General features: G+C 32.8%; 1 protein-coding gene across 2 annotated transcripts; it reads right to left on the bottom strand.

Moving 5' to 3' along the window:
• Positions 1-833: 833 nt before the first annotated feature.
• Positions 834-17,845, bottom strand: baf (barrier to autointegration factor). Of its 2 annotated transcripts, none has more exons than XM_035351586.2 (3): positions 17,653-17,845; positions 8,128-8,263; positions 834-1,882 (listed from the first exon to the last, which is right to left on the bottom strand). In XM_035351586.2, exons 2-3 carry the CDS (start codon positions 8,251-8,253, stop codon positions 1,736-1,738), a joined length of 273 nt encoding a protein of 90 aa, XP_035207477.1. In that variant the 5' UTR covers positions 8,254-8,263; positions 17,653-17,845; the 3' UTR covers positions 834-1,735. The 2 variants fall into 2 exon arrangements, with proteins under 2 accessions (XP_035207477.1, XP_035207476.1); XM_035351585.2 differs by having other exon boundaries at positions 17,621-17,842.
• Between the last annotated feature and the right edge of the window lie 3,029 nt (positions 17,846-20,874).

The following is a 20,874-nucleotide window of genomic DNA, read 5'->3' as shown; positions in this document are numbered from 1 at the left end:
AAGAATATTTGTAAAAATGAAAACAGATTATATTGCTAATGTCTAGGAGCAGCTATTGACCTTTTGAACACAGCTCAGATCACATAAATTTTCGAGTGTTAAAGAAAAACTTAAACAGAATGTCGTGGTAATTAATTTTTGAATTTAATAGTTAAAAATACTTTGTTTCTTTGCGTACCACTTATTTTTTCTTGGGTAACACTAGTTGAGAATCACTACTCCAAGTTAAACTAACAGAAAAGAGATGTGATGCTCATACAACTTTAAACCTTCTGCCGAGAAATTTCCAGTTATTCCTTCAATGTCTTGACATTGATGGAAAGCACATTATTTACAGTTACATAAGGCCAGATACAATTATAGTTGCATAGGGATCAGACTAAAATGCCACCACGTTTGGCAGATATAATGTATATGTTTGATGACTTTTGGCAATTATCGCCAGCCTAGTGCCATCTTGTCAATATAGCCATTGACCTCAAACTTAAATGGACTTTCACCTGTAACCTTATTTTTGTGGCTTAGCTTTGCATTCTTGAAAACTTTTATGTTACATTATACAAAAGATAATGCAACTTACATATAACCTCCCTAAAATTTATACACAAATTTCGTAGCTTTCAGAACATACTTGGCTAAAAAAAATTAGGAATAATTATACAGTGAAAATGGAACTAATAAAATTTCAAATTGAAAATAATAATAATATCATGTAATGGCACCTAGCTTTGTTAAAAATCTCAACAAGTTTCACACAAGAAAATATATTTAAGCTTTTAATTTGCATAGTCCTAATATTAGACACAGCCACTTAGGAATTTACAGACTAAGAATTAAATTTAAAAATATCAATTTATTTCTAGTTAAAAGTGCACATATACATAAAAGAAAGCAAAGATTTACTTTCCAACACAGTTTCTACATTATTTTACTGTACAAGATAGGCATCATAAAATGAATAATAAAAATGACAAAATTAGATTAGATTTAACAGAAAACATATGGTACTATAAAATGCATAATTTGTTCTAGAAAACTTTTTCGTTATAATGTGTTAAAAAAATTCAGATCATTGACTTCCTTTTATGTTTTTAATGATAATGTTGCAATTAAGTGTCCTAATTCATGAACTTTGTGGCAGTTGGGAGGAGAAAGAAATGCTTTTTCTTAAAAAGCAAAAATAAATAAATAAATAAAAATAAGAAAAAAAATTAAAAATTTGAGAATGGAAGGTCTTTTATTAAATAACATCAAATAAAAATGCTGCTATAAGTGGTTATTCTAAATAGTATAATTAAAGTGGAATACAGTATTTCATATTTCACCATTAACTTTTAACACAGCTCAAAAACAAAGTAAGCTATGAAACAGCAACAGAACATTTAAAATATGCTGAGCCATTATTAAAAATATTATAGAAGCAAAAAAAGCAAAACTGTCACACTAATATTAAAATAATTCATTATTTTCTATGCTGCAGTGCAAAACGGCAGTTTCTTGCATACATTATACCATAATTAGCAGCATAACAACCATATTTAGAACTGAGTTGCTAGTAACTAAAAAGGACAGAGCATCAATTTTAACTTATTGAATATTACATTGAAAGTAGCTGCAGAGGAAAAAAAAAAAAAAAAAAAAAGGTATGTTTCATTATTTAAAATACTCAGTTATGATTATTTGAAGTATATTTACAAATGATGATCAGTTCCACCAAAAAAAAAAAAAAAAAATATTACAAAAACTCGTCACACCAGTCAGAAAGGCATTGATAGCATTCAGATGCTTGCTTGCTGTTTGCACCACTAATGTCTTTCATCCAATCAATGAATAATTCCTTGTGTTTCTTCAGAACTAAAAACTGACCTAAGACAACATAAGCCTGCAAAAAGAAGGAAAAAAAAATATTATTACAGATTTCTTGATTTCATACCTTTATGAGAGATAATTTCAAACAATATTTAAAAATAATTATAACTTTCAGTACTACAGTATTAAAAAACTAATTAAAAATGTATAAATACCTTCCTTATTTGCACCAATGAACACACATTAGTACTGTCTTATAAAGTATGTAACACAGTATAAAGTCTGAGATTCAAATGATTTCAAATCCGGACCTTAAAGCCACCAACAAAATTTTTTTAATACATTATGCATTTGATTTTTTCCCCGTAAGAAAACATATGGAGAATCCCGATTCTTATTTTCACTTTGGCACTAAATCAAATACTTTGTTATTGAAGAAACAATCATTTTAGCATAAGTGTAAGTGATCAATAATTTGCCTGCTGCTTAGCATACATCACTAACCGAAGTATAGTTGATGATGCCCAACCTTGCAAATCATTATTTACTATATTTTGCTTTCATCACTGTATGTTTATCAACATATGACAACTTGAGTAAAGACTCAGCGATGCCTAAACATTATTATTACTTTTTTTTTTTTTTTTTTTTTTATGTTAGTGATTGGATAACAAAGAGTATAGAAACCTTTTATGTTGACATTATGCTTCATGATGATTACAGATTCAAGTTAAATGCACTAAATGTTGACGAGAAAACATTAAACAAAAATTTCTTTCCATATGCTAAAAATAGATTTTGTTAGTGATACTCATAGGCCAAAAGATTACATTTAGTGCTATTTGAATTCAGAATAAGTGAGTTTTTATTCACATAAACCCAGAACCAGTAGCAGAATTTAGGGAAGACAATATTTTTTTTTTTAATTTAAAGCACCAAGTAACAAAATTAAGGGATGATAAAATTTTAGAATTTAGTGAAAGCACAGGAACCCATAATTAAGGGGCACCAAAAATCTAGAACTTAGGAAGGTGCTTGGTAGCAGAATTTAGGAACTGTAGAGACTGCATCAGGTAACAAAATATCTAGCGCCGGCCCTCAGTAAAATTAAGTATATATGGGAATTTATTCAGGACTCGGATAAGCCTTAAGTATGTGCAAGAATTAGACATAAGTATAATATATAACCAAATTAATACAATTCAGACTCGATTGTCTCAGAGCATGATAAAAGCAAGACAAAATTTCGCTAAACAACTTGTCTTTCATCGCCATTCTCATGCTACATAACCAATAATGCATAGCGGACGCTTATTATACTTTCCTGCATCCAAAGAATTTCAGTTAATATAGCATATTGTGTTGTTCCTTATCTTTCTGATTTGACTCAGCTTATTATTTTTTGCAGGCTGTTATAATTACAACAATTTTATGAGAAATTTGAACTTTTGATTATGTCGAAAAGAGTTTCTGATTCTGGAGCTGCAATAGGATCTGCAAAGCCAAAACAAGTTTTGAAATGTTCATTAAACAAAGAGTGGAATTGCTGCAAAAATGAATATAGGTATATCCGTCTCAAAATTATGCAAGGAATATGGCATCGGAAAGTCAACTATATATGACATAACAAAAAAAAGGAATTTAATGAGTTTTTGTGGATTCCGACACCCCACTCGCAATGAATAACAAAAAATTATTCCTTATGCTAAAAGTGCAGATCGTGACAAATTGATAGTAAAACAGAGACGCAGCAAGCGCATGCCATTGATTGGGTCCAATGCTAATGGCTCAAGCCAAAATATTTCACGAGGAAATGAACTTCAAACCTGACTGCACATATTCAACAAATTGGTTAACCAAATTTTAAAATCACCATGGTATAATGCAATTAAAAATTTCAGGTGAAAAAGCTTCAGCTGATACTATTTGCAGATGAATATTTGCTGAACTATTTGCAGATGAGTATTGCGAAATACCTTGGCAATAGAAAAGGCTCCAACTGGTGTCAAAGATTCGAAAGGTAGACTAACAATTTTAATATTTGCAAATGCTGCAAGAATGCACAAGTGTAAACTTTTCGTAATCGTAAAAAATACATGACCTCGAGCATTTAAAGGAGCAAAGATTTTTCTATTATATATCATGCAAATAAAAGAGAACGAATGACAAGGCATTAATGCATGACTGGTTTGAAAATCATTTCATACCTGAGGCTCGGCAAAATTTGAATTCAGTTGGTTTACCTGATGACGCAAAAATTGTTCTGATTGTAGATAACTGTTCAGTTCATATTTCACTTAAAGTTTTAAGAAAAGATAATGTATTCGTGTTACTTTTTCCTCCAAACTGTATGTCCATATTCAGCCTATGGATATCGGAATAGTACGCATGACGAAATGCAAATATAAAGTAGTATTTTTATCCATGTTAAATTTCTTGAATTTAATATTTTAGCACAAAATCTGCTGTGCTGAAGCATCACAAAATCGTGGGAGGATGTGCCTCCAGATACTTTAAAAATGCTTAGCATAATTTACGGCCAGCTACCAATCATATTTCATGGTGAGGATGATGAAGATGATTGCTGCAAATTTTAAGGCTCTTGGGTATGGTAAACCACAGATCAAATTTTCCAATTAATGGATTTTGCAAAGAAATGTGGAGAAGTGGTAATAAATAAAGATGACATACCAAAATTTTTTCATTGCAATAACAATGTTCCAATAATCAGACAATTAACCGAATGGCGAAATCTGTAGTATGGTTCCAAATCTGGAAAGTACCGCTACCGGTAGTGAAGAAAGTGACAGGCAAAAAAAAAAAGGTTATTGAAAACGAAAAAAATTTGCGATTGACAAATTAGTCAGAATTCTCCACACAGCAATTACAGGATTTGAACGAAGGGACTCTGTAACAAGAAACTATATCTATCTATAGAATTAAAGAGAAAGTATTAACACAAAAAACGAAGCAACTTGAACAGCTTACATTGAAAGAAATATTTAATAAAGTAAAAAATAAATATTAAGCATTTTTTGGTAAATTTTGATACTCTTTAGATCATAAATGCTTCATTATTTTGTAAGTCATGACTTCATATTTTTAATTTTTTAATTTCTACACACCATTTTACTAGATTTGCTAAATACCCTTTGCAAAAATTTGCATCATTCCTGTTTATGTGCAATGCCCTTCCAAGCAAAATGGCATCTAAAACATAATGCAATAAAACATAAAAATTATAACAATCTCAAATTGCATTTTTAAATCAAAATAAAACAAAAACAAAAAAATCTTAAAAGTTTCAGATTTTCAATTATGTCCAAAGGGGCTTTTCTTGAACATTTTGTGTGTTACCTTTATTTATTAAATATAATGTTCTTCGCACTTAAAGCATAAAATTCAGTTAAAGAGCAATATCGCAAAATAATTTTAAATTGAGCATACCTTTAGAATTTCCGATACACAGTCTCATGCGCTGGAGATAAAACTGTTTTTTGTGTACAATGGTTGCCATCGCTCACTTTGAAATCCTTGAGTTTGTTAATAAAAAATTCCTTTTACAGATATTTACAGTTTCACAAAATATGAAATCGATCATAAAACAAATTCCAAACTTGGGCTTCCAGATGCCCATATTCGCAGTAGGATTATATCATTTACACAATGCAAGAAATATACATACATTTATGCAGATTTTTCATTATTTAATTTCTTCAAATATAATGCAGGACTCTAACATTTGGTGGCAACAGTTTGAAAAGTGAAACTGACATTATAGTGAATCAATGCAAAATGAAAACAATAGTCCTTCAGGAACAAAGTCCCTTTAGACTAACATAAAATGGAAATATATGTTATATAATCAGTGCAGTACAAAAACCAATTATCAACTTACCTTATTTAGAAATTTCTGCCTTCGGTATGTAGAACATAACAACATTTAAAAACCGTTTAAAATTATCTGAACTAGAATCTGTACATACTGCCATCACCACATAAATTCACAAAAGAATAAAAAATATCCTCTGTACTGCCAGACTATCGACAGTATTTCTTTCATAAATCTCTTTTTATTACACCCCACATACCTTTGATAGTGTTGATATGAGCTCTGGTTTCCATATGCCACTGCATAATTTACTGAGAGGTGAACAAAAATCAGAAAGACAGTCCTACAACTTCCAGCAATCGGATACAATCATTGTCCAGATAAGATATTCCACTGAATTGCAATTAAACCTTCATATACACACCAGTCAATCAATGCTTTTTTTTTTTTTTTTTCCATTCATTCCAAATCACACAGAAACTTCAGGTGTTAAACTTATCACCAGCAGCCAGTTTACAGTGTAAAGCACAAAATAAGCACCATACTTCCTAACCGGCATCCAACGCAGAAATGAACGCTGAGAAATATTTTCCCAACAATCAAATTCAGCACCACAATCCTGATTTCAAACAATCGCATCATAGTAGAGTTTCCAAAACATACACTGTAAAATACTCAGGTTACCATTACTGAAAAAACAAGCTGGGAATAACCAAAATATAGACTACCCCATTTTTTGATATGGCAAAGGGCAAAAACTTGGGATCACTCTAGCTCAGTTACATTGTTAAGAAAGATAAAGCAAATACAGCAGAAGATAGCATTACAGAGATCATTAACTCTCACCTTCCACAAAGTAATGATTCAGAAGATTCAATAAAATGAAAAGATAATACAAAGATATTCCAACAGCCCACCCGACACTGTTGTGAATTGTGAACTACGACACACAATTGCCTCAAGAGAAAAAAGATCCCAGGACTACCTTACCACAGATACAGCTGAAGAACTTAGAATAGCAAATAAAAACAGACTCTTACCAACACTTAATCGGTGCTGTTCCAGGTAGTCTGTTACTGGAACCAGAATTAAGAAATATATGCGTGTATCCATGTGTGCATGTATGAACATTTACGTGTGTGTGCATATACATACATGCATACATATATATATGCATACATAAAAATGAACACATACATTCACATCAGGACCGGATTTAGGTCCTGATAACAAAAGAGTTCCCTGCTCCCTAAAAAGGAAAAAGAACGAAATCAATGAGGCTCCTACAGGCCTATTTCCTTACTGTCAGCTTTTAGTAAAATTTTGCATAAATTAGTCACCCAAAGGCTTACTCACTTTCTGAAAGGCAACCAATGCCCAAACGCAGCTTAATTCGGCTTTATCAATAGAAAACAAACAGTAGACGCCTTAAATAGCCTTCAGAACACCATCCTAGAAAACAAACACAACATCTTGCACACTTGCATCTTCTCATTAGATGTGGTGTTAGCCTTCAACCAGTTATGATGGCCAGCACAAAAAGACTGAGATTATTAACTGATATTCTTCTCCCAGGGTAAGAAGTAATCAGGAAAGTTCACTATAAATGACTGCAAATTAAAAATGCATATGCTATGACAATTTTTAATGGTTAGGGCAATGGCTGGATAGTGCCCAATGCCCAGTGGTTTCCTAAATCACATCTGAACCCACATCACAGACTACTTCATGTGGTGGTGATCTATGACGCGAGGTGATCTATCCTGTCCTTTTCAGAAAAGGTGAAATCACCAATGCAATGATAGATAATTTCAGTGCTAAAATGCACCACAAACTTGTCCATAAGCATCCAGGAACTGTCAACAGTGCTGGACACTCTCTTTGAGTTGCAACATAAAACTCTTCCTCACCCACTACATTCTCCCAATTTCTTACAGAGACTACCATCTCTTCCAGCATCTTGATTATTCTTTCGTAGCGAAAACTTCCACGATATCCAAATATCACAGAATGCATTTGAGGACTTTTCACATCATAGACTACAAACATCTTTTGCCATGAAATCCAGACAAAAGTATAGAGCTGAAGATGGTGACAACTTATCAGAGAGTGTAATTTTCATTTTGAGAAGTTGTTGAAAATAATGAAATGGACATTTCAATCACTGGGATAAATTACCAGTACTTATAGGCCTTGTTCACCTAGCTATTGATGGCCTAATTACAGAAATGGGTTTAAAAAAAAAGAGCTCTTTTAATAAAGATTGAAGAGACAAAGAGTCAAATTATAACTGGACTTGATACATGAATACTTTTTTTTTTTTTTAGTTTCTTTTCCAAATTTTGACATCTTCAAATACTAGTCTTTTATGGTATATTGATTTTCTGTTTATTGAAAAAGCATAAAAATTATACAGCCATACTGTTAACCAACTATTAAGCATAACATATAAACAATGTTCATGAAAAATAAAGCAAAGATTTTACCTTATCAAAACCTTTAGCTTCTAATCGCTTGCTCAAAACTTCTCCAATACCAGCAAGTTCATTGACTAGTTTGTCGCCCATGGGCTCCGACACAAAATTCCGATGTTTTTGGGAAGTAGAAGACATGATTTATTAACTAGAAAATATTTCATAAATGAAATCATTTAATACACAAACTGTTAAAAATATAGCAGTATATCCATGCACACTTAATATACCTATTATGCATTTTGGTACCTCTAGTGGCTTTGACAAGAATGAAGATTTGGTGCATTTCTGCATTATGGCGAGAAGCAAGTGCAGTAGCACTCTGCTATTCATTATGCTTGTTATTATTGAACAAAATCATAACTTTTAAGTACTTAATTTATTATAGTACATAACTTTGTTAGCAGTTTATCAAGAAATAATTACACACTGGAAAATTTATTTTTTTATAAACTATTTACCATGGTTACAATTGAGCAATTGCTGCTAATTATGCCTTAAACATAGTATCATGGCCAACTTGGTACCTGAACATGAACTCTGCTAAATGTGATTCCACGTGATGGCGAGCCATGCCTCTGTGCATTTTATTTCACCATTTCATAGATCCTCGCAGAGCTGTAAAAAAGGATATTTGTGATCTACTAAATTATCAGTACGGACGCTTTTCTTTTTATAGCTGCAAACATTGCATCACCAAAGGTTCCCCCCACATTATGCAGATTTTAATAAATTCATTCTGTTGGTAAAATGTTTTTCTTGTAATAATCTATAGCCTCCTTTTCAACTGATGGTAGATTGAAAATAGCAACCATGATAAATATTTGCAATGAAAAATTGCTATAATTTAAAAGTGAAAATTTTTATTAGCTAAAGAAATGCCAACTGCAAAAAACATGCAAAAAAAAAAAAAAAAAAAAAAAACCACTATATTTCAAAATCGAAGGTAAAAGAAATTCATATGCACAGATCAGTAATCTGTAAAAATCATTATATTTTAAAAGCAAAAATTTTTACTAGCCAAAGAAACACTAACAACGAGCGCAAACAAAAACATTTGCTACATTTTAAAAGCTATGCTAGAAGAAATGCATATGTGCAGATCAGTAACCATTAATGTTTATTTCTAGGCAATCACATCAAATGAACAAGACTGCTGCAGAACACAATTACCTGTATATCCATAACATAGGCATCCTTGAATAACTTTTCACATACATGGTTTATTCTTTTATGTTTTTATAAAATGAACAGATTTCAAGTGAAAATTAGTCTTAGGTCCTTAGGGATGTAACAATACCTGTGACTTGTTTCTTCAGTACTATTCGGTTTCGAGGGCCGCAAAAAATCTCCAAATTATCGTCGATGCCAATGCTGCCAAAAAGAATTGCGGCAAGAAAGGAAGTATAATAGTAAATAACTATCTAAGATTGATGTTTTAATTTAGATGAAAGGTTGATTTCATATAATACTTTTTTATTATTATAATTTATATGAAAAAGGCTAAACATGACAGAATGGAAGCATAAGAGTAAATAACTATTTCCGATCATTATTAGATTTTTATATAAAAATTGCTAAACATAACTGAATGGATGCCTGCATTGCTATTTCGCTACCGACTTATCGCTAAAGCATAATTTCATCTCGTTGACTGTTCAAACGTAATTTTCTGTAATGAATGATGCCTTTTCTTTGAAAATATTCTCGGTAAAGTTCAGAATCGCTCACTTATTTGTTTGCCGCTTTTTACAAGGGTAAAAACAATTGGATTTTTGTCAATTTTCTTTTACTTTTTAAGTGAAAATAGGTCAATGTGTATATAAAGTCAAGGGTGTGCGCAGTGCCATTTTTGTGAAATTCTAGGATTTTTTTTAAAGTGAAAATAGGTCGATGTGTACATGGATACCCAGTATGTGCAATTCTTAAAAACACGTCAAGCAGTGGGTGATTCTGCACTTTACCCCAAATTGCCGACTTTCCGTCATGGGCAATTCCCAAATTGTTAAATCCATAGGATATCAAAAAAGGATTTAAAAATTAAACTAGTATTTCAATGGCGTCTTAAGAAATATAGAACTATATAAACTTACAGCAATCCGAAATCAGCGCATACGCTAGATTTGGCGCGCTGTTAAATGGGTGCATTTACTAGATTTGGCCCTTTTGCGCATACATTTTCGCTCCAATTTTCTTACGGCCCTCAAAACAGAATAGTACCGTTTCTTCTTTACTCACATGCATTTAAATATCAAATTGTAATTTAAAAGTTACAGTTGGCCCACCAGCTGGCAAGCAGTCACTGAACACCAATCGTTACACCTAGGTTCAAATCTCAACAAACAGGTGGATACTTATGTACATATCATTATGATGACCTCCCCAAAAAAGTCAAAGCTGCCATCTTGTGATGCACAGAAAATGACAATTTTAACACCTAATATACATTAAACATGTATATCAGAGCTTTTACAATGTTTCCACACATATTTGAGTACCCGAACAAGGACTTGATTAGATAACAAATTTTTATTTTTCCAAATCCCATACTCCCACAAATGAATTTTCAATATACTCCTTAGGAACCTTTTCTTTATATTACTGTTTTACAAGGTAACCAGAAAAGTTCTTGCCATTTCTGATATGACATTGGAAGAGTGAACCCCAACAGTAAAAATAGTCGCCACACCTGGCGATGAAGAGGTTAGGATGGAAGTCCAGACATTGAACAAGAATATAAAAATGAGTCATATCGTTGCTTCAAACATAACTCACACAGCGACTGAATTAAATGACCAAGTCAAAGGTGATCATTCGGAGTTGTTTGCTGTATGATTTTAAAGTTGACCTGTCAGCAGCAGCAGAATCAAGCTGCCGAATTTGCCAGGCCTTTGGGGATGATGCAGTTAACAAACAAATCGCTAGGCTATGGTTCCAGAAGTTCACGTCAGGGGATATGTCTCTAGTGATGCACTACTCAGCAGTCGGCCACAATCGCTGGAAGATGAAGTCATGAGAGTAGCCATAGAGAGTGACAGTAGCCAAACATGTGGTGAGCTCACTGTGTACTTCCAGGTATACTGTATACTTCCAGGTATCTGATGAAACAATCAGACTCCATTTGCACCGCATACGAAAGGCATACAAGCCATATTTGATTGAAAGAAGGGAAGGCAGGGTTGCCACATTTGGCAACCCTGCCTTCCTTTGCCATTTTATGGCAACCCTAAAACTGCTTTGCAGGGAAGCCATCTTACCGTACCTGTACATTTTGTAACACTGCCCCCTCCCAAGGACCAAATTGGGCTTTCAACTCGGCCAGCGAGTGCAGAAGTGGTATTTTGAGAGTGAATGCCAGTGACCCGCCTGCAGAGGAAAGTCATGGCGGAAGAAACAAAGACTTTGATGGACCTTTTAGCAGAGTTGAAAGCCAGACAGGAAAAGATGAGAGCTGAAATGAAAGCTGAACTGAAAGAATTAAAAGGAGGATATGATGAGATAAAATCTGGATATAAACAGATGACGTCTGAGATGAAAGCTGGATTAAAAGAGATGAAGACCAGACGAGAAGAGATAAATGGCAGCCAAGAAAAGTTCAGAGAACTACTCCAACAGCTGAACTTGGAGCTTACAGAAGAAACTGGAGCCATAAAAGACGATGTGGAGATGACAGAAATGCTGTCTGAAGAATCAAGGGATGAAGAAATGAAGGAAGTAGCTAATGAACTGTCTGAGGAAGATCAAGAAATGAAGGATGAAACATCTAACAGGATTACTGAAAAAGAATGGAAACATGAAGAAATAAAAGATGGGAAAGAAGCTTTGATTCTCAAGAGCCTGAAGTGGAAGATAGTGAAAATACGACTGTCAAGTTCATAGAAACTGATAGTGAAGTTACGAAGTCGCAGTTAGAAAGTATTGAAACATCTGAAAGTTCATGTGACGCTGAGATGGAAGAAGCTGATGTACAACTTATGCAGAGTGCTTTAGTATTGCAAGAAAATTCACCAACTTTGCAAGCTATGCGTGTGCCTCATAGCGCAGGTTGTGCAGACACGAACTTGATTCTAAACCAGAATACTTCTACTTGTACAGAATTGGATTCTGCTCATAACTCTAATGCAAACAACAGAAATAGTTTTAAGGAAATAAGAGGTAAATCAGCATGTACCAGTGGCTGAAAATACTGAGATGAACTGTATACATGATGCGAATAAACTACAAAGTGGTAAACAAACTCTTTCAGATCTTTCTGTGGATGAAAAGTCAGAAAGGACAATCTTCAGACTGTGATATGCAAAACATAAATATATCCGAGTACTGCAGTGGAAGAGTATTTGTCCTGGGTATAAATTAACGTAAAAATTGATTCTGAAATTCATCCAGAACTTTAATGTGTCCAATTTATGTATATCACTTGTACATAGTGTAAATATTTGTTTCTTTTATTGTTTTGAGTGTATCGAATTTGGCTTCTGACCAAAGGTTGTACTGCCCGGGACGTGCAGTCCTTGGGAGGGGGCAGTGTTACAAAATGTACAGGCACGGTAAGATGGCTTCCCAGTAAAGCAGTTTTAGGGTTGCCATAAAATGGCAAGGGAAGGCAGGGTTGCCACATTTGGCAGTATGCCACGGACGGATGGAGAACCTTCTGGAACGAATTTTTACCGGTTTAGCCCAAAGTGTTCTCGAACACCAGCCAAAAGCTATATAAACCCTGCTGGTCCGCAGGCAGTGAGAGTGTGTGCCTCGTCTAGCGAGCTGATAGTCAGTCATTGAGGGGTGTCTCGAAGTCTAGAGCCGAGTTAGTTGTCGAGTGCATCGAGTCTTTTAGTGTATCGCGAATTAGTGCTTCGTCAAGTTTTGTCTTAGACTATGATGAGTCGAGAGCTATACTCTTGTGTATCATCGAGTGCATCGCGAGTTGTAGCGTGGAGAGTCTCGAGAGTACGTGGAATTCCGAGAATGACCGAGCAGAGTCGGAAGCTGTTCTCTGGCGCTTTGCAGTGAAGCTGTCTCCACCATTATTGCTGACAGTGTGAAGGCTGTGTTGCTGAACGTGTCAGCATGTTTCTAACAGTTCAATGACTGTAAAAGTGTTTTGGAGCTGTCCTGACTAATATTGGCTAAATAAAGTGTGTTTCGATACTTCATCAAGTGTCGTCGTTATTCACTCCAAATCCACACAAACCCCGTAAGAACGTGAAGGAAGAAAATAACATAACAACTGGTGTCAGAAAAGAAAAAGGTTAATCTTTGGATTATGGTAACTTGGCGACCAACCCTGCTACAGCAACCTGATAGTTTGTTTTTTTTTTTTTTTTTTTGGGCGCTATTTTTGTTTTTACGAAGTAAAGGCATTTTTTCCCTCTCAACATTTTTTTTCCAACAATCTGCTAGCCAAATTATGCTTATGCTACACGTCTACTTATTTTCACTTAAAAAAAAAAATCCCACAATTGCACAAAAATGGCATTGTGCACACCCTTGACTTTATCCATGTACACTGCTAAAGTCCTGGCTAGTAACCTTTATCACCTTACCAAATGTCGCCAAACTACCTGTTACCATATTCCAAAGATTAGCCAAGAAAAACACAATATCCTTCATTTTGCATTAAGGACTCATCGATTTATTGCAATATTTGATTGAGATCATGACTCTTTTTCAGATGTACAAGATTGTATGATTTTCCTGCTCGTACGAGTTTGATACCGACGGTCGCGAGCGGCAAAAAGAAATGCCAACAGATGGCAATGCTGAAAGCACAAATATAACAATCTTATGACAGGAAGTAACAGGTGCAAAAAATATACAAACATAATTGAATACAAATCAGATTCAATAACACAGAATTATTTGCAAATTGAAGGAACTAAGTGATAAAATAAAATGTCGCTTTAAAAAATGAAATTGACAGCAAGAACTACTTTAGATTAAAAAACGAGAAATAAAACAGTTAAAAATATAATTTAAATGGCATTAGATGAGCAACTGAAATATAGGTATTGAGAAAAACTTAAAGAACTCTTGTTTCAAGAAATGGTATGAAAATTAATGAAACGTATTACTGAATGCATAGTTAATGTATAATTAATAAAAAAATATGGCCGAGCAATCAACACAATTGTCTGTTCGTGACGCAAGGCAAGAGGCGCTTCGCCTTACTTCATGGCTACGCACAATTTGGGAACCCCTGCTCTAACCCAATACTGTGCCTCATTTGTTACAAAAACGAGACCTGATTCATCAATAAATTGAAAAAGATCTCCTACTACTTGCTAATACTTGAGTGACTTCTAAAAAAAAAAGATTACACGCATCTTCCTAATTTTCATGGAACTTTATGCTATGCTACCAAGTATTTATTGGTACTTGTGTATCAATGCAAAAATTTCGCCAAATTTTCAAATGTGCTAAATGTTGGTAACCATGTGCATAAGAATTCTTCAATTTTAAAAGCAATGTCTTCATTTACTTGTGGATTTTACCAACAGAGAAAGAAATCACACTAAAAGATCCATAGGAATTCAGTCGTAAACTTTGCCATAAAATCATAAAAGATAAAAATTTCTTTGAATACATTCTTAAAACAATCATCACTAACATTTGCAAGGACAAAGGAAACAATATGGTAAAATCTTAACTAACAGGAATACTTGATAAATACCAAATTCCGGATAGCTGAATCTATACAAAATGTAATTCACAGTAGAAAAGCCATATGGGTACCACTTTGGTAGACGGTTGCATGGATTTTGGAGATTTTTTTTTTGGGGGGGGGCGAACGATACGACTTATGGGAACCCATTGCTGGACAAGTTATTTATGGTAACCGATACTTTGTTGTCATTTTATTTAAAAAATAATGCATATTATTATGCATAAATTCCATTTTTAAAATATTATTTATGGCTTCTAAATATTAAAAATCAATTTAATTTTGCATTTTTATTTGAAATAATTTTATAATTTATGTTGTGGATTGAGGTAATCAATGACGTAACCTTGCTTTAAAAGTAATTGGTTTTAATATCTATAAATTTAATCTAATGCTTTAAACATTATTTATGGCTGTTGAATATTAAAATACAATTTAATTTTGCATGTTTTTTAAAAATGATTTTATTATGTATGATTATTTAAATAATTTTAATTCTAGGCATGATGTAATCAGCTCAAATCTGTTTATCAATTTCACGCTGCTCTGCGGCCGGAAGGGGGGAACGCCTCGGCGCACGATGAATTGGAAGTTGATCTGTCAGCACTATCCTTATCTTCAGGGCAGATGTTTTTATTTTATTTTGCTTATAATTCCTTACTAAATGTAGTATTTCATCTCGATGTACTCCATCTCTGATATGATTTAAATCAAATTCCTCATCATTATAATTCGCTTTCGATAGCGAAGAAAGTGACACAGATCTTTTTGAAAACGAAAAAATTTCGGTTGACAAATTAGTCGGTATTCTCGACACAACAATTATAGGACTTGAACAGTGGAACTTTGTAACTGAACAAGAAATTATGTCTGTTTATAGAATTAAAGAAAAAGTATTATCACATAAAAAACGAAGCAACTTAAACAACTTACATTGAAAGAAAAGTTTAATAAAGTAAACAAATAAATATTAAGCTTTTTTTTTTGTAAATTTTGATACCCTTTAGATCATAATTGTTCTTTATTTCATAAATTACGAATTCATATTTTTAATTTTATTATTTCTGCATGCCATCTTACCAAATTTAAACTGATGATCTATAATCCGGAATCGCCAAAGTCCCGACGAGTCCGGATTAATGACTTTTGACTGTATTTTAAATTCTTTTAAACGTTGGTATAATTGTTTTTAATTCGATATTCAATTTACAGAATATTTTAATCCAATTAAATGTTGGCGCAATGTTTTTATTCTATTTCATTGCTATATGAAAGTAATAATTTAACCTTACTTTAGTATTTTATACTCATAGTAAATGTATTTATTTACATTTGCCTGCCATCTTAAAAAACGATGTTTTCAACAAAAAAATTAATCCAATATTTTTAACGATTTTTTTTTTTTTTTAATTTTGAATACTTTATTATGTGAAAAATACGTAAAAGCAGCGTTTCTCAAGATGGCTGACGATTGTAAAAACCACGCCAACAATTGCACCAAAAATCCATGCAATCGTCTACCAAAGTAGCATCTCGACTTACTGAAAGCACACCTTTTATTCTGGTAAACTTTATTATATGAAATAGATTTTACATCAAATGATACAGTAATGCATTCTTTGCATAATCCAACATTACACATTGGACAACTCGTATTTGTTCTCGCATTTGTGTAAAACCAGCACAATGATGTCTTGATTTTCCAACTATTGGAAGATGATCCCCAACATCTAAGAGATTCTCAGTACTTTTTAACCCAGCAGTAACTCTTAAACTTTTAGTGGGACATATACATCCTGTGGTAGTCAAAAGGTTAAAAACTGCATAAGATTCTGGGGAAAAAAATTACATTTCGTACATAAAATCAAATATATTTTGTAGACTTTATATGAAATGAAATAATGTTATCTGATTATAAAATGCTATCGAACTTGAAAACTGGCAGAGATGTACCTCAATACTTCGGTACAAGACTTAAAAGAAAAAGATCATTCTTTTACTTAATTAAAATCGTATGATTCAAGTTTGTTAAAAACATCTACCAATACAATATTCAACTTATCACTATTTCAATGGAGTATGTGTTGAGATTAAATCAATTTAATTTGATGGAACACGTGTGTCAATCACCTTTCAAATTCCATCTTATGCAGCAAACACGGCACAGTCTACCTACCAGAACAGACCTCTCAAAAAGTGTCTACAGCAATTTGTTCTGACAGAAATGGGCCCTCATGGGTTGACCTCCAGAAATCAACAACTACGTAGCCAACTCCATTTTCAACTTAATTTATAAACCAAATTTTCCCCTATTATAACTTATGTTATTAATGATTTACTACATTCTTCCACTTTAGTTCCGACAAGATGATGACAATTTTAGTAACTAAGACGATGTTACAGGACTTTACTCACTTGCAAACTGTAGCCAAATTAATACAAAAGCATTATGCAATACATATTTAGAAATGACTTATCATAATCCTTATCGTGAAATTTTAAATATATTTTAAAAACATTTTTTTAAAGTAAAGATCACCATTCTTGTCCTAATTAATGTTATGCACAATGAAAAATACAAGAAAATTAAAAGTTTATAAAACAAACATTTTTAAGGATACGAATGTTTCCAAAGGAAACAGACCCTAATATAATTGTAATTAAGGCTAAATATATAACTAAATCGCAGACATAAACAGGGCTTTACTATTTTTACAACGGATTTGCATTCTATAAGCATGAATACAATACAACATTGCAGACAAAATAACACACAAAACTTACATACCGCTACCAAAAAACGACGCACATTTAGCTTTATAGAAACATAATACAGCAACTTACGTTATAAGAATTAAATGAAGAAAACTTGTTACCTCTCTCTCTTCCTTCGAGTACAAATAAAGCAACAACGTTATTCGAATATTAAGAGTTGAGTTGTAAGGAAATTCTTTGTTGCTGCAAAAAGCTTTATTCTACTTCGTTGCTGTATTCGGTTATAACGGGTTATAGCAAGGTTAAAATAATGCATAAATAATTTCTTTTAAAAATTTTGAAAACCTTCAGATTTTATATTACCGCCAATGGGCCGTTTTTTTCCATTTACATACACAAGGGCGTTTTGATAACGTTTGGGCTAATGCTCTTTCGGACTAAAAATATTTAAAACATAAGACAGTCTCGCGCGCAGCAGATAAAAATGTTTTATTCCGTACACTGTTGCCACTGCTCGCTCTGAAATTGTTGTGTATTTTAATCAAAAATTCTTTAGTCTTACAAAATATGAAATAATTAATAAACCAAATTCGAAATTAAAATTTCGGGCTTCCAGGTGCCCGGTGGAGGACTTAGTTACTCAAAATTTGACTCTACGTACCGTTGTTTCTTCACACTGCGAGAAATATGCATTGAATCATGTAGATTCTTCATTATTTAATTTCTTTAAATATAATATAGGGTGATAATATTTGGTGGCAACACTTTGAAAATTGATTCAACCAAGGAGGTTAGAATTCTAACCTCCTTGGATTCAACGCGTTTAGTGATTTGACGGAAATGCCGTTTCGAGACTACTAGCCCTTTTGCGCTAACACCCCTTTGAGCTTATGAAAAGAGAAAATGAAAATGAAACAACTCAATCTTAAAATTTCAATCGCTTTGTTTTATGTCATTAATAAAATTTATTTAAAAATAAATATTACAAAAGTATTACATTTTCCAAGTGAACAAATTTCTTTTGAGAAGACAAACATCTATTTCTGAACTAACAAAAAAAAGAAAATCAACAGTAATCTGTAATCTGTTACCGAAAAAAAATTACGAATAGTTGACGAAACTCACGAGTTCTCGCTGGATAGGAGGAGCTTTAAGGGTATTTTATTATATCAGTTTACTGGTACCAGAATCGAAACTAGATGCGACGTTGAACCATATAAAATACTCGTGCTAAATAGCAATATATTAATAACAAAAAGCTGTATTTTTTATGTTTTAAATGTCTTCGCATGCCGTCAGACGGGAAAGCAGTCAGCGATTCTAACTGCCTTACCGAAGGACCCGGGCTCGAATCATCTGTCCCTTCATAGGGAGCAATGGTGACCCGTATGAAAACCTTATTAGTGGCCAAAGCCAATAATGGTCAGTCCTTGCCATTGGAAAAAAAGTCTCGGATTTACGTAAGAACTATTAATCTGCATTTTCTATCTTTGTTCTAAAATGCATTAAAATACTTGTCACTCTTTATGCTGTCGCAAAAGAATTTGATTCTTGCTCTAAGATGAATGGAGAATATTTATTATACACGTACAAGAGTCAGTTTCTCCGAAAACCTTTACCATACTACCTCATTCATAGGCTCAGCTAGAGGGGGCGGTTCTCTCTCAGGCGGCACATTTTTGTAGGTAAACGTTCTTCGAAAGTTCAATTTCTTCGAAAACCTTTACCAGATTAACCCATTAACCTTAGCGTAGCTAGAAGACGGCAATACTCCCCCAGGTGGTTTATTTTTAGGAGCAGCATTTTCATCTTAAACCATTGTTTTATAGAAGCTGCCCACATGAACGTCAAAACAAGTGAAGAATAAAGCCATTCTGAATTGCTGTATAGAATTAAATTCAGACAAAAACAAGGATATAATATATCTAGAAGTTATATATAGTCTAATATATAGCGAAATCACCACTCGATTTCTACAGCTTGTTACTCTTGTTACATCTATTTTGTTCCGTCGAAACTTTTGAACGAAAATAGCGAATGTCGACAAAATTATGGTTATAATGACAGTAATAAGGAGAAATTTCTATTTAAGAGAAAATTATTTTAAGATTTTATTTTCGTTATTGTTATAGAAAAAGAAGCAAGAACGTGGCTTGGCGAGTTATTTGATTTTTTTAGGGTATTCTAAAATACGACTTCCTGAACAAAATGCATATAATGTAAAATACCGTAATATTACTGTGTTTGGTTTCCTCATAATTATTGTAAATGTTGTTAGTTGTGAGAAGGGCTTTTTAAACAAAATTCATTTAGAACTATTTAAGAACCAGAAATGTTTATTCTGAATTTAAAAAATGTTTCTGTGCTCTCAAGCGCAGAAAATCTGTGCACAAATAGCACAACCAAGTTGCTAGAGCAAATGCTGGAATGAAAATTCTTTTTTAAAAATGAATAATTTATTACCTTGTATAGCATTTTGATATTTATTTGCTTGTATATCAAGAGCAATGATAAAATCAGAGACCACCTGGGACAGCTAACTCGGCTCCGCCCTGGGCTGCAAAAACACTAGCTAATCTGCAAACCATTAAACGAGTTTTTTGTCGACACAGTGAATGGCATATGTTTTGTTAGGTTCTGATAACAAACGACCTCGTTTATATAAATATGGGCTATTCTAGTGAAGAAATAAAAAATGGCATTAGAAGAATATTACCTCAAAATATATTTATATGGTGGAACAAATGGAGTAACAACTGAAATATGACCTCGAATTTATAGGATAATACCATGAAAATAATTTTTCATATTACAACACCTTAAAAAAATAGAAAAATTAATACATGTGCAAGATGGAAGAAATAAAGTCAAACATGTTAGTTAAAAGTTATTTTAATTTTCATACATAGCTAGCTTATATCAAGGATGAAAAGAATTTTTTTGTACTTAAAATAATTAATAAAATACTCTGTATTGTAAGTACAGCATTTTGTGAGAAATGAAGCGTTTTAAATTTAGATCATTAGCTTTTGTATATAATCTTATATTTAACGAAAATATTTTCACTAAATAAGACTGATTTTCCTCGCCCTTGAAAAATGTGCTTCCTCTTTCGATATTTAGTTAGAAAGATGTGAGTTATGAAACAAATGGGAGCAAAAGAAGAATAATTTTTCATTATTGACGTTTTCAACGACTTATTTTATGAAGTATATTTATAGGGTATATTTATAGGGTCAAAGGCAACTAAAAGAAATAAGAAATTTAAAGGAGAAAAACATTTCGAAAAGACTTCAAGATATAAATTGTAATTAACGAACCTAAATTAAGTGAAAGAAAATAAAAACACAGAATGTGTAAATTATGGAAATTTGGAAAAGAAA

This window comes from Stegodyphus dumicola, chromosome 8, assembly GCF_044657685.1.
Source record: "Stegodyphus dumicola isolate Sdum_Otavi_A_Nest chromosome 8, ASM4465768v1".
NCBI lineage: Eukaryota > Metazoa > Arthropoda > Arachnida > Araneae > Eresidae > Stegodyphus > Stegodyphus dumicola.
The sequence above is the reverse complement of the archived record's forward strand: the minus strand, read 5'-3'. Positions and strand labels throughout refer to the sequence as shown.

Excerpts from the sequence above, each read along its gene's own strand:
- baf (XM_035351586.2), bottom strand. The coding sequence starts at position 8,253 with ATGTCTTCTACTTCCCAAAAACATCGGAATTTTGTGTCGGAGCCCATG. Across the intron at positions 1,883-8,127 it reads AAGCTAAAGGTTTTGATAAG|GCTTATGTTGTCTTAGGTCA; the intron begins GTAAAATCTTTG and ends TTCTTTTTGCAG.